At 42.4% G+C, this 13,425-nt stretch overlaps 1 protein-coding gene across 4 annotated transcripts in view; it reads left to right on the top strand.

Annotated features, from left to right (window-relative positions):
* LOC138966478 (adhesion G protein-coupled receptor L4-like) overlaps window positions 1-12,729 on the top strand; it is a 67,755-nt gene extending 55,026 nt beyond the window's left edge. For 3 of the 4 annotated variants that reach the window (XM_070338744.1, XM_070338741.1, XM_070338742.1), the window contains 8 exons: window positions 1,064-1,166; window positions 2,446-2,599; window positions 3,574-3,640; window positions 4,349-4,415; window positions 8,468-8,565; window positions 9,957-9,989; window positions 10,638-10,806; window positions 12,351-12,729. In XM_070338744.1, the coding sequence (XP_070194845.1) occupies window positions 1,064-1,166; window positions 2,446-2,599; window positions 3,574-3,640; window positions 4,349-4,415; window positions 8,468-8,565; window positions 9,957-9,989; window positions 10,638-10,806; window positions 12,351-12,524 (865 nt within the window). In that variant the 3' untranslated portion in view covers window positions 12,525-12,729. The remainder of the gene's footprint in view (window positions 1-1,063; window positions 1,167-2,445; window positions 2,600-3,573; window positions 3,641-4,348; window positions 4,416-8,467; window positions 8,566-9,956; window positions 9,990-10,637; window positions 10,807-12,350) is intronic. The other variant, XM_070338743.1, reaches the window with a different exon arrangement.
* The last annotated feature ends 696 nt before the right edge of the window (window positions 12,730-13,425 follow it).

Genomic DNA, 13,425 nt, shown 5'->3' with positions numbered 1-13,425 from the left:
TCAATGAGTAGAAAGTATTAATTAAGAGGGGTGACAAAAATACCTTCGTTCCCGCGAATTAATCTTGTAATGCACCATTTATCTATTCATGGTTTTGACGTGGGATAAGAGTAACCTGCCACTTAAAAAAACCGGTAAAAATCAACAGCCTTGGTGTTTCCTGAACGGATTTTTGGTATGTCAAGCTCAGCGCTCTGCAGAGAAAGCAAGCCTGTTACTGTTAAATGTGGTTTGTGTCCAAGTGAATGAATGATTTTACCTCAGTCATTTAAAAAGCTTGGAGAGATATGTAGGGATTTATAAGGTGATGGACATGAGAAGGAATACATGTCTCCTCTCCGTTGGAAACAAGAAGGCAATCATACAGACAGACAAACAAACAACCGAAAGGAAGTATATAGAGTATTGTAATTGTATTAAATATGTTAGAAAAAAGTAGAAGACAGAAAAACAAGAAAAAAGACAAAGAAGAAAAAAGGAAGAAACCAATTCAGATGTACCGAACTCTGAATAACAAACTTGTGTTCGTGGTTACATTTACTTTTAACGAGAAATCGTCTGAAACTGACATACGACTGTGTGTAGCAGCAGTAGCGTTCATTGCCACTACGGCACAGAAATTGGCCCAGCTCCACCTCAGTTATCTCGTGTCGATTAGCGCGTCGGAATGATATCACTGCCCCGTAAAATTCTGGTCTACAATTTTTTCACAGCAGTTGATTTCTGTCTGCATCAAGCAGATCTTCCTTGCGATTACATTTTTAGTTGTGGGGGGGGGGGGGGGGGTGGGCAGAAATAAGGCCCTAAACGCGGCACACCATGTACATAGAAGCTCATTATTCCAAACGGCGCCTTTGTGTGTGTGTGTGTGTGTGTGTGTGTGTGTGTGTGTGTTTGTGCGTGCGTGCGTGCGTGCGTGCGTACGTAGGTGCGTGTGTGTTTGTGTTGGATAAAGTACACTTTCTGATTTCTGACTGAGGACACATGAATCGATTTTTGTGTGTTGTTGTTGGTCTAATTCACGTGGAGCTTGTTTGGAAATTGTATGGATTTTGTGTTACAGGACGTTACAAGGAGAACGTAACTCGATTCACAAGAACCTGGTGGTGTGTCTGTTCATTGCTGAGATGTTGTTCCTCACCGGAATCAACCAGACACGGGACAGGGTACGAATTTTTGTTTTCGTCTTTATTTTCGTCTATTTCGCTCCTTTGTCTGTCTCCTTCCTCTCTGCCTCCGATTTTACGTGTGTATGTGCAGCCGTAACCCCGTGAATCCCTAAAATAAAACAAAAAACCACCAAAACACCCCGAGGACAGCTCTTATCAAAGAGGTATAGAGGTACAGTCTTAAAATGGAGATATTGAAAAGAAAATCTGGAGAAGCGAGGTCTTCAAACGGTGGGGAGGGGTATCGTTTTCACCTTTTGGTCCCTCCTGAGTGAAAACTGATATACAGACAGCAAGGAATCAATTCTGTTCTCTGTTTCTGTCTCCTTCTAGCTCTTTCTCTCTCTCTCTCTCTCTCTCTCTCTCTCTCTCTCTCTCTCTCTCTCTTTCTTTCTCTCTCTTTCTCTCTCTCTTTCTCTCTCTCTCTCTCTCTCTCTCTCTCTCTCTCTCTCTCTCTCTCTCGCTCTCTCTCAAGTGTCTATGTCAATCCATTTATTGTTGAATCAAGACTTCTTTGGTGTTAAGAATTGTATTGCTATATTTTGCACATAATTATGCGGCATATATATTATCATTTAGCGTGTTGTTAAAGGCACACAGTACACCTTTCTGTCGATTTTACTCACCATCTCAGATCTGGCCAAGCTGTTCTACCAACGATCAACAGCGTAGATGCTTACTCTGCAGAGTGGAATTCTTAAAAGCTACAATAGTTGCAATCTGCGAAATTAATTCATTAAAGAGAACCCAAATCTGCGCAGGAAGCACCCATGCAGTTAATTTTTGGTATATGTCCTGGTCAGATCTGAGACGGTTTGTTTGTTCGTTCATGGGCTGAAACTCCCACGGCTTTTACGTGTATGACCGTTTTTACCCCGCCATTTAGGCAGCCATACGCCGCTTTCGGAGGAAGCATGCTGGGTATTTTCGTGTTTCTATAACCCACCGAACTCTGACATGGATTACAGGATCTTTTTCGTGCGCACTTGGTCTTGTGCTTGCGTGTACACACGGGGGTGTTCGGACACCGAGGAGACGGTCTGCACACAAAGTTGACTCTGACAAATAAATCTCTCGCCGAACGTGGGGACGAACTCACGCTGACAACGGCCAACTGGATACAAATCCAGCGCGCTACTGACTGAGCTACATCCCTGCCCGGATCTGAGACGGTGACCAGAACTGTTTTCACGGGAATGACCGTACCTTTAAAAACAAAATACATTTGTCGGGCCAATAAAGCATGAAAATAATGTCAAATGATCTCTTCTTTCAGCTTGCGTGTGGCGTTGTGGCTGGGCTGCTTCAGTACTTCTTCCTGGCGGCCTTCTTGTGGATGATGATGGAGGGCGTGCACATCGTCCTCATGCTCGTGCAGGTCTTCGACGCCTCAAGGTCAAGGATGCCCTATTTCTACGCCGGTGCTTATGGTAAGTGTTGGACTATCACTTATTTCGTAAGATTCGTTTCTTTTGGCGGTTTAGCTGAATGAAGTGATGATTTTAGGATTAATTACCTTTGTTATTTTTACGAAAGGAGCATACAACTTCCAGCAATTATTTTGGAAGTTTAGGGCAGTCCTTGGTGTCGTTTTCCAACCACTATGAATTTTGTTGTTTTCATTCTGCCGAAATGACGACAATGTTTTCGACGATTTGAAATAGTTTCGGCGTTTCGCAGACTACCAACTCGAAAAGACATTCCCGTGCAGGGCTGGACTAGGCTAAGAGGAGGGGGTGTTGCCAGTGGGGTCAAGGGGCAGAGCCCCTTGTGGGGGTCAGGGGGCTTTGCCCCCTGAAGCTGATGGGTAGGTCATATTCTGAGATAGGAAAATGGTCGCTCCTTGCATGAAACGGCATAAAATAAACAATAATAAAAAATGTTTTAAATAAGTGAGGTACATGTTTAGGCTAAAGGGGGGGGGGGGGGGTTGCGCAACCCCCATAACCCCCCCGGTAGTCCAGCCCTGCCGTGAATGTATGAATTTTTTAATTTTTTTTTAGAAGGGTGATATCATGTACCAAGAAATTCCAATGCCATTGACAGCTTGCTGCAAAGCCGAACTGATAGCCGTGATAACACCATCTCAGTTTTTGTTTACCTGGATAAATACAAGCAATCGGAAGATGTATGTGGCCCAAACAGAGTAACTGGGTCCGACTTGATTGAATATTTTGTCATTATACCTTTTGTTTTTAATTTATGTTTATTTTCGCTTTTGTTTTGTTTTGTGTTGAATGCGTTTGGATTTTTCTTCAGAAGAAATTCGCAGTTTTCCATACTCTTGTACGATTTTTTGTCCCGCCCAGGTGTAATGATAATGAACCATTTTTATTTACGTGTTTCTATTTTATTTATTTTTTAATAATTGTGAGGTATCAAGTTTTTTAAATTTTATTTGCAGCTCCCCCTGTTCTGATTATCGCCATTTCTGCTGGACTTTATCACCAAGGATACGGCACTGAAAATTAGTAAGTATGCTGTGTGATTTTGATAATGTCCTCGAGCTATAATTTATCTTTCTTGTGAAACAGAAATGAGTTAGTTTAATGTTTGTTTATAGATTTAAAACAATTTTCCTTTTACTGCTTTATGTGCCAAACCGATGGTGACGCAGCAGGCCCTGACACGGTGCTGGTAGGATTTTTTCCACGGCAAATTTGCCAAAATGGTGCAAAAGTTTCGGCAATGTTCTTAACTTTGGGGGAATCCTTAGCATCATCATCTTTACCCCATTGTGAAAACGTTTGGCAGTTTAATCCTCATCCCCGCATTGATGGTTGGTAAACGGTATGTTGTATTACCTTCTCTCTAGGGTGGATCAGAAAACTCGACGCTGTCAATGTTGCACTGGTCATGTGATAATACCCCTTCGGCCTTGCCGAGCACAGTCAATTGCTTATGGTTGACGCAATGTTTTTTGGGGGCCCGGTAGCTCAGTTGGTAGAGTACTGGACTTGTCAACTTTCAGATTCAGAGACTGTATCCATGTTCCACCACTGTGGCACGTAAAAGACCTCGGTCATTCTGTCATAAGTTACACCTAAACACGCACACACCTGGGTATTGCGACTCTGTTGCTGCTAGCTTTCCACTGGGAGGAAGCGACCCGAATCAGTTTCCCAGCAGTGGGACGATACAGTGATGCAAATGACATGAAATGAAATGACATTTTTCAGTTGCTGGCTGACCACCGAAAAGCATTTCATCTGGAGTTTTGCCGGTCCCGTGGCAGTCATCTTGTTTGTAAGTATTTCATTTTCTGAATCTGAGAAATGTGTAAGAGATGTGTGCGTGTGTGTATATTTTTCAAGAACGAGAAGGGCTCATGTTCGTGAGTGCACAGACAGAAAGACAGTGAGTACGTCGAGTGAGTGAGTGCGTGAGTGAGTGCGTGCGTGCGTGCGCGCTTTTGTTTTTCTCTCTGTCTGCCTGCGTATGAACAGGTGTGTCATTGTGTGTGTGTGTGTGTGTGTGTGTGTGTGTGTGTTAGAGATGGAGAGTGAGAGAGAGAGAGCGAGCGTGCGCAATGTGTTCGTGTGGGCGTGTAGGTGTGTTATATTTGCTAGTGTGCTAGATCTTTTCCGCCCAGCACTGATTTTATCCCTTTGCTTTGCGGCATAGTTTGTTTTTCTATCCTCCCAATCTATTTAAAACAAGAGGCGAAGCCTTCAAGGCTCCCGTAAGAAATCAACAAACAGTAACATAACACAAACTCACTCACTCCGTAACACACACACACAAACACACACACACACACACACACACACACACACACACACACACACACACACACGCACACACACACACACAGTTAAAACTAACGCATCATATCAACTCCATGTATAATTTTCAAAAGAAGGCAAACAGATAAAATGACTAGGGTAATAGGTTAGGTACCTGCCATGTGGGCACTTTTTCCACTGCTGTCCTCAGTCCTATACTTTTCATCAAGACTTGTCACCATGCCGAGTAGATCTAAATTCGGAAGTCTTCATGTGGCTGAGGCATATATCTGACATAGCGTCGATCTTGTTGTAGGTTAACCTCCTTTCTGAAACAAATGGCAAAATGCGATTAGTTATGATGACTACAACCTACACAAATATAAACAGTGTTTTGAAACAGAATAGTCAGGTTATACAAGCCACTTTACCTATGCAGCATGGTAACCCTACAATATGCGAAACATGTCGACTGCAGCAGCCTGGTTCTTAAAATAATTCTGACGGTCAACACAGCCAGAAATGCCAACAAAGACAAGAAAGCTGTGGCAAGGTAAGCTTACCAAACGTTACATAGCGAATCATATGATAGTGCGTAAACAGCAAACAGTAGATCTACAATCAAAGAGAGGATCGAGTCTGGAATGAAACGCGATACAGATCTAGCATTCAAAAACTGTCTTTCACGTTCAAGGAAGTTGTTGCAAAGTACTTAAGACTTACTAAATTGTACAGACAAAACCATGACAGTGCATGTTTTGAATCTGAGGAAAAAATCGTGATCATTTTGACTTTGAGAACAGATTCATTCCGTTTCCTTATATCTGCATGTTCAAGTAAATGGTGGACAGTTTTTTTCGGGCAGAGTAAACTTAACTTGAGACTCTACTGCAAGTCTTGAAATTCACATAAATCGAACCACGAGCAAAGACATCCAAACATTACAGGCACTTTAGATCAACTCATTTCACTAGAGGTGACTGCCTAGCACTGTGTTTGACATCCGTGTCTGCTGAAATAAAAAGAAATTAAAACAAAACGGATTAACAGTAGGTGACACGTTATCAGAGTGGGAGACACTAGATCTGTCTCTGAACTTACCAGGATACGGCTGCAAGATCGACACTGACTGCCGCGCTTTCGACAGCTCTTCCTCGCGTGGACATTGGAAACACGCTGTGCAGATCAAATTGTAGGAAATCTCCCTTTGGTATCTTCTTTATTTACTTTTCTGGAGCTTAGAAACCGAACAACATGAAATCGTCTTCCCCGGCGAATCGGCGAGGTGAGAACTGGACCACAATCCTTCGCGCGACCCCTGACCTGATCTTGACACCTGACCTGCCGTCTACATGCCAAACACGACACAAATCAGTCAACTGCTTGTACCCCTTCAAAACCCCCCACCACCCGTTTTCTTTGGATACACGCTTTAACTACACACATGCCGACACAATGTTGATCATTGCTTCAATAATTTGAAGATGGTGCTTGAAAATTAACCACGTGAAATGAGTATTTCGGTGTTTAGCCAAAAATGTTAAAGTTTCTACCACAGACATACACACATACATACATACGCACGCACGCACGCACAGACAGACAAAGTTTACCATCGCATAGGCTACACTTACGTGAGCTAAAAAGTAAACTTCGCCGCAGTGAAAAACAAAACGGATCTTATCGACTCCTGGGTTTGAACTCTCTTAAAGTTTGCACTGGATGGCGTTATTGCTGCGTAAACTGTGTATTCGACCAGACACGTGTTTATTCAAAAGAGAAGAGCCCTACTTGGCACGAGATAAATCAACATTTAAATTAGAAATTAGAAATTGTTTTGGAGACCTAAGTAACGACGGATAAATTACGTACCGTTTTTGTTCTCTCTCCCTTTCTCTTTCTCCCTCTCCCCCCCCCCCTCTCTCTCTCTCTCTCCCTCCCTCTCTCTCTTTTACAGTAGAGAACAGAGCTCGCAAGAAAAGATTCTTCCGGGTTGCTTGTTGAGTGCTATAGATTGTATGGCTCAGATGAGACCTGTAGTTTACCCGGTGAAGCACGTAGCGCTTTGATTTTATCCTCATCGCCCCTGTAGTCTTTTGTCTTTCGTCACCCCTGGCATGTTGTGTTTTGTTCTATGGTAGAATAAACTTAAAGGAGGAAATAACAAATAAAACAGGGGTCAGTGCTCTTATTGCACACTGTTGCGTTTTTTTTTTATATCAGGAAAATAAACCTGTGAAGAAAAACATTAACAAATAAAACAGGGTTCAGTGCTCTAATAGCACACTGCATTTTCATCTATCAGGAAATTAAACCAATGAAGAAAAAGAGTAACAAATAAATCAGGGTTCAATGCTCTATTAGCACACTGCTGCGTTTTGTCTATCATGGAGAATAAACTTACGAAAACAAAACCACCTTTACAAATAAACAAACGTCAGTGCTCTAATAGTGCACTGCTGCATCAGCAGAATAATCTTGCTAAAAAGTTGAAAAAAGTTGTGTCAGCGCCCGGTGGGTGGACATCTTTGCTGAATGTAGCCACCATCTGGTTTCAAGATGATGTTGTGATAAACACTCGGAAGATGGTTGATAGGGCGGGTGTGACGTGTACGTTCACTTGCACTCTTCGCTGTGGATTAACGATCCCCTTTTGCCTATGACGTCATCCGCACTAGTAGTGTGAATAACGTGAGAAGGGAGAGGGGGTCGTTGATCTACAGCGAAGAATGCAAGCTGCGAGTGATGTTTGGTTTAAATGTGGGTGGCCATTTCAAAATAAAAACTTCAAGAATGGAGAAAACTGAAGACAAAAATAAAACAATATCGGGTCACATAGACACCTATTTGACCCTATTCCCCTACTGTATTCCTCTTATCTCCCCCCCCCCCCCCTTACCATGTCGCCAACTCCTATACCTCCTCCACACACCCCCAGCCACCCCACCCCAACTACCACTGTATCCCCCTCGCCCCCAACTTTATTAGATACGCCACAGTTATAATCAATTGTAAAATGTCGTATGTTGTCAATATGTCGTGTTATTTCAGTCTAACTCGGTGATCCTGATCTACAGGAACACAGTTGAAAACAATTGTAAAATGTCGTATGTTGTCAATATGTCGTGTTATTTCAGTCTAACTCGGTGATCCTGATCTACAGGAACACAGTTGAAAACAATTGTAAAATGTGTTGTGTTGTCAATATGTCGTGTTCTTTCAGGCCAACTCGGTGATCCTGATCTAGAGGAACATAGTTGCAATCGATTGTAAAATGTCTTGTGTTTTCAAAATGTGTCCTTTCAGGCAAAATCTCTGATCCTTATCAGGCTTATGTACAGGAATATAGTTCTAATCCGTTGTAAAAAGTCTTTTGTTTTCAAGATGTCGTGTGGTTTCAGGCCAACTCGGTGATCCTGATCTACAGGAACATATTTCTAATCCGTTGTAAAAAGTCTTTTGTTTTCAAGATGTCGTGTGGTTTCAGGCCAACTCGGTGATCCTGATCTAGAGGAACATAGTTCTAATCCGTTGTAAAATGTCTTGTGTTTTCAAAATGTCGTGTGGTTTCAGGCCAACTCGGTGATCCTGATCTACGCCATGACCATGGTGTGTCGTCACTCCGAGTACGTCTTCACCGGCAAGGAAAAGAGCACTGCTGGGGGAATCAGGTCAGCTTCTGCTTCACAATCATATTTTATTGGTTTTGCAAATATCACGTGTATCTTAGGTCTATAATTGTGGCCATTTCTACGAAAACAGTCACGGAGGTCAAAATGGTTGTTGTATACACCCCTAGACTAGTTTCCATTTCTTTTCATCTGTTTTACAATGTGCTATCACTGATACTTCCTTGACGCAAAAATGGCCACATTATTATATTCCGTATAGGTCTTGTTAGTGTGAGGCCCGGCGCTCACCTATGTTACTTCAGCAGGACAGCACACGCACTGCAGATTATGGAGGTAATTAACAGGCCAAGTACTCGTCATAAACCCTATCGCAGCATGTAGTGTAGTGACGACTGCGCAGATGTATTTTGCCCTTACTTTGTTGTCTTCTCTGACTCCGCGATGTCCGTGGGTTGTTGGTTAACTTTTCTTGTGCAACCCTTTTGAAGAAGGTTTACTGCATCTTTGCTGATTGGTACTGAAAGTCCCAAGAAAGAGAGAGGAGGACGCCGTGAGAGAGAGAGAGAGAGAGAGAGAGAGAGAGAGAGAGAGAGAGAGAGAGAGAAAGAGAGAGAAAGAGAGAGAGAGGGAGACTCAGACTCAGACTCAGACTCAGAACTTTATTACAAAAGGATAAAGGTTTTAGGCAAAGCCTATTCTTCCAACCTGTCCTTTATACAACACATAAAGACAGACGGACATAACAAATAAAAATTCAATCATATAAGATATAGAAATACATTGTATGGATTGCAATACTATGTGCAGTTAAGGAATTATATAAGGAGAACTCAAAAATTACAAAATTACATTGACATAGTTAAGCCTTTCATTTTGAGAATGAAGTTGCTCAGATTAGCTACACATCCGTTAACACTAGTACAAAATGTTCAACAAAATAACAATCGAACAAGACATTTCATTCACGAATGATGTGTGAACGTGACTGTCTCTTAAACAATTTCACTGAAGTTGCATTTCTTATCTGTTGGGGGAAGGAGTTCCAGAGAAAAGCTCCCGAGAAGGCTAGGCTCGATTTGTAGAGGTCTATGCGAGGTAGAGAGAGAGAGAGAGGGAGAGAGAGAGAGAGAGAGAGAGAGAGAGAGAGAGAGAGAGAGAGAGAGAGAGAGAGAGAGAGAGAGAGAGCATGTATTCTTATTTTAGTACTGAGTACACTTGCTTGCTGAATTTTGTTGTTGTTGTTATTGACTGTGTAATTTTTTCGTATCGCTATAATGGGTTAGTGTGCTTGTATTTTTTTATGTCATGATTTGTATATCGTGTGTGTGTGTGTGTGTGTGTGTGTGTGTGTGTGTGTGTGTGTGTGTGTGTGTGTGTGTGTGTGTGTGTGTGTGTGTGTGTGTGTGTGAGTGTTTATTGGAATTGTAAAGCGCGTGGAGCTGTGAATTCGGGACTATAGAAAAGTGAGTTATTATTATTATTATTATTATTATTATTATTATTATTATTGCTTGACTGACGCTAGGTTTTGGCAATTACAATGTATTTGTCTCCCCATGTGAGTTCATGACTTAAATGGCGAATCTCTCTCAGCAATGTTGCTATGATTTTTTTCTCAGCGAGTTTTCCGAAATGGCCACAAAGGTTGGTGTAGGAAGTAGATGTCCCCATACGTGAACACAGTCAGCAATGCTGCCGAAATGACGGCAAAGTTTTTGGTGTTTCTTAATAGGTGTCATCGTCTCGCGCAGTCCAATCAGGGTAACGTATCAACAGAGTGTACTACTGAGCAGAACGTCTGAGGAAACAAGGTCCTGAAAGAGAGGGAGTCTTAACACTTTCTACCCCACCTATGTTGACCAAGTTTTTTTTTAGCAGAGACCAGCTGTGCTGCAGCAGGTCACTCGGAATTGTAGTAACGGTGTAGTAACTGTGTATCAATACGCTGGAATGCAGGCGTTAGATGGACGTTACAGGAAGCGACTGAAGCTAACAGTCTGAGCGGATATATCCGTACCGGGTCAGATAGAGCCATATGAGTGGGAACGGATATATCCGTACCTGGGAGACAATGAGTTAAAAGGGGGGTTCCTCTGTATTGTTGTGAGCAGGACGTGGATCCAAGGCGCCATGGCGTTGGAGGTGCTGCTGGGTCTGACATGGATCATGGGTTACTTCTTCCTCAACCAGCAGTCCGTGGCCGTGGCCTACGTCTTCACCATCCTCAACTCCACGCAGGGCCTCTTCATCTTCGTCTTCCACTGTCTCCTCAACAAGAAGGTGGGTGGACCTTTGAGCCTCGTTTACAAGAGTTTTAGACATACTGTTTACAGTATTACCATCAAACAAAAAACCCAAAACAGTTTGCTGTTACTGTTATTTGCATTTTGGATAGGCAGTTTACAGAAACACCAACAGACAAAAAACACAAATGTTTGGTGATACTGTAACTTGCCTGTCTGGAACATAAAGCATTTTAAATTGTTTACTGTTACAGGAACACTAATAGACAAAAAATTGCCTTTCTGGACCTTTAAGCGATTACAATTAATTTAGATATGCAGTTTACACTAACACCAACAGACAAAACATGTTTGGTGTTACTGTGAATTGCCTGTCTGGATCATAAAGCATTTGATATTGTTTTAGGCAGACAGTTAACATGAACACTAACAGACAAAAATGATTTACGTTACTACAAACTGCCTGTCTGAACCATAACGCCCAGGGCTTTTCCCATCGTTGCGGGGATGTATAAATTAAGCTTCCTGCAAAGTTTTAGGTTTGAAGTCCTTACCAATTACGAGAAATAATTAATTCTTTCTTGCATTGTTTAGCAACAGTTCTCCAGGACTTGGGCTATTTTTAGACCGTTGACGTCACTTCGTGACGTTTTGTAAACCAAAGATGGCGTTTGAGACTGTTCTGTTTACATTCGACACTATCAACACCACTTTGCAATACTGAAATAATTTTTTCTGTGTTCGAAAGCTACAGCCAATCGTTATTATATCCCCTTAGGTACAGTTTTATAACATTATTGGCACATGTAAACAATATGAATTAATGAATGAACGCTACGAATATGGCAGCCTTTAAAGGACAAACAAAAAAATAGTCTGTTTACGGTATCCCGACCGATCCTATTTTTTCGCGCGACCCTTGAATTTTTTTGGCATTTGGGGGGAAAAAAAAGTCTTTGTTTTTTGGCAAAATAACTTAAAAATATGTTTTTTTGGAGAAAAAAAAATAAAAAAAAATAAAAATCCCGACCTACCGACCTTATTTTTTTTGGCCTATGTTACCGTAAACAGTCATTTTTTTTCCTAATAGGTAAAGAATGTTTGGTGTAATTGAAAAATTGCCTGTGTGGACCTTAGCGTGTTTATAATTGTCAGTTTCAGACACGTAATTTACAGTGACACCAAACGACAAAAAAACTTTGGTGTTACACTGCCAGTCTAGACCTTCCGTCGCGATATAACCTTGAACGGTTGAAAACGACGTTAAACACCAAATAAAGAAAGAAAGAAAGAAAGAAATCTAGACCTTTCCACATTCGCCGCTTTCGGGTGAAGCATGCAACTAAAATGACTAAAATCAATTGTTTAAATCATACAACGTTCTCGTCTTGCACATGCGAGTAAGCGGTGTAACAAACAATCTTTGTTGAGGATATAAATATGTATGTATAGGACGTAACTCAGTGTTTTGGAGTTTGTTTTTTGGCATTGTATAATTTTGGATATTTGTTGGGCTCTGGGATAGTTATTTTATGGCGAGAAGGGGCGATTAATAACGGTTCATTATTATTATTACTACAGGCTCGCAAGGAGTACCGCCGCGTGATGAAGGTGAAGAGGAGACCCAGCACGACTGGCTCCGGCAGCACGCAGTCCGCCTCCTTGGGCAAGAACAAGTTCACCAGTGGCAGCTCCTTCAACAGGCACACCCACTCCATCGACAACCCCTTCCACAACTACGCCAGCCACGTCTAGATGTGGAGATGATGAAACAGTCGCCGCTTGATCACAAACAGCCAGCAGTCACACTTACTTGCAAGGGCGGACTGCGTTGGAAAAACTCAGTTTTTTTCAGCTCAAGCGAGAACAAGCTAACCAGTGGTAACTCCTTCAACAGACGCACCCACTGCATCGGTAACCCCCTTCCCCCTCTCTCTTCCCCGCCCAACAACACCCCCCCCCACCCTTCCCCCTCTCTCTTCCCCGCCCAACAACACCCTCCCCACCCCACCCCGCCACTCACAGCTTCAGCAGTCGCGCTTGATTTATCAGTACAACAAAAATATCTTGTAGCCACTGCTGGCCTATAGCTACTCACCAAGTCAACAGCCATGCTTGGAGCATGAGAACGCTGGCACTTTGAGGTCGCAAAGACTAAGGTATCCAGTAGTTGTTTTGATAACACACACACACTCACTCCATCACATGCAAAACTTTAGCAGCGACGCCCGGATCACGATATCACGCAACAATGAACACGATTCTGCGATTGTCGCCGCAAGCAAACAACCAGCAGCTACATATGGGGGCATGTCAATGACTGCACCTTTGGAACTCAAATCTCAAAATCAAGGCCCAGACACAACGCTTACTTAGTTAGACAGTGAAAATTCCTTCACATCCAACTGACATAACACAAACCTAGGTCCGAAGGCATCAGTAGTTAAGAGCCCTTCATGAAAGAAATGAATTCATTCTGTATATCATTCTGCCTACGGATTCAACAACCTTTCTCAGGACGCCAGAGGGCAAGCAGCTTCCCTCCCTAAGCAAAAACAATATCAACCAGTGTCGGGTCCTCCTGCAGACACACGCACTCAATCAATTAAGCTTACCCCAGCTCACAACGGCAACAGTGTTAACATTAGCAAGAAAC

Source organism: Littorina saxatilis, linkage group LG5, assembly GCF_037325665.1.
Source record: "Littorina saxatilis isolate snail1 linkage group LG5, US_GU_Lsax_2.0, whole genome shotgun sequence".
NCBI classification, from domain to species: Eukaryota; Metazoa; Mollusca; class Gastropoda; order Littorinimorpha; family Littorinidae; genus Littorina; species Littorina saxatilis.
Note: the sequence above shows the minus strand (reverse complement) of the source record. Positions and strands in the feature narration are given on the sequence as shown.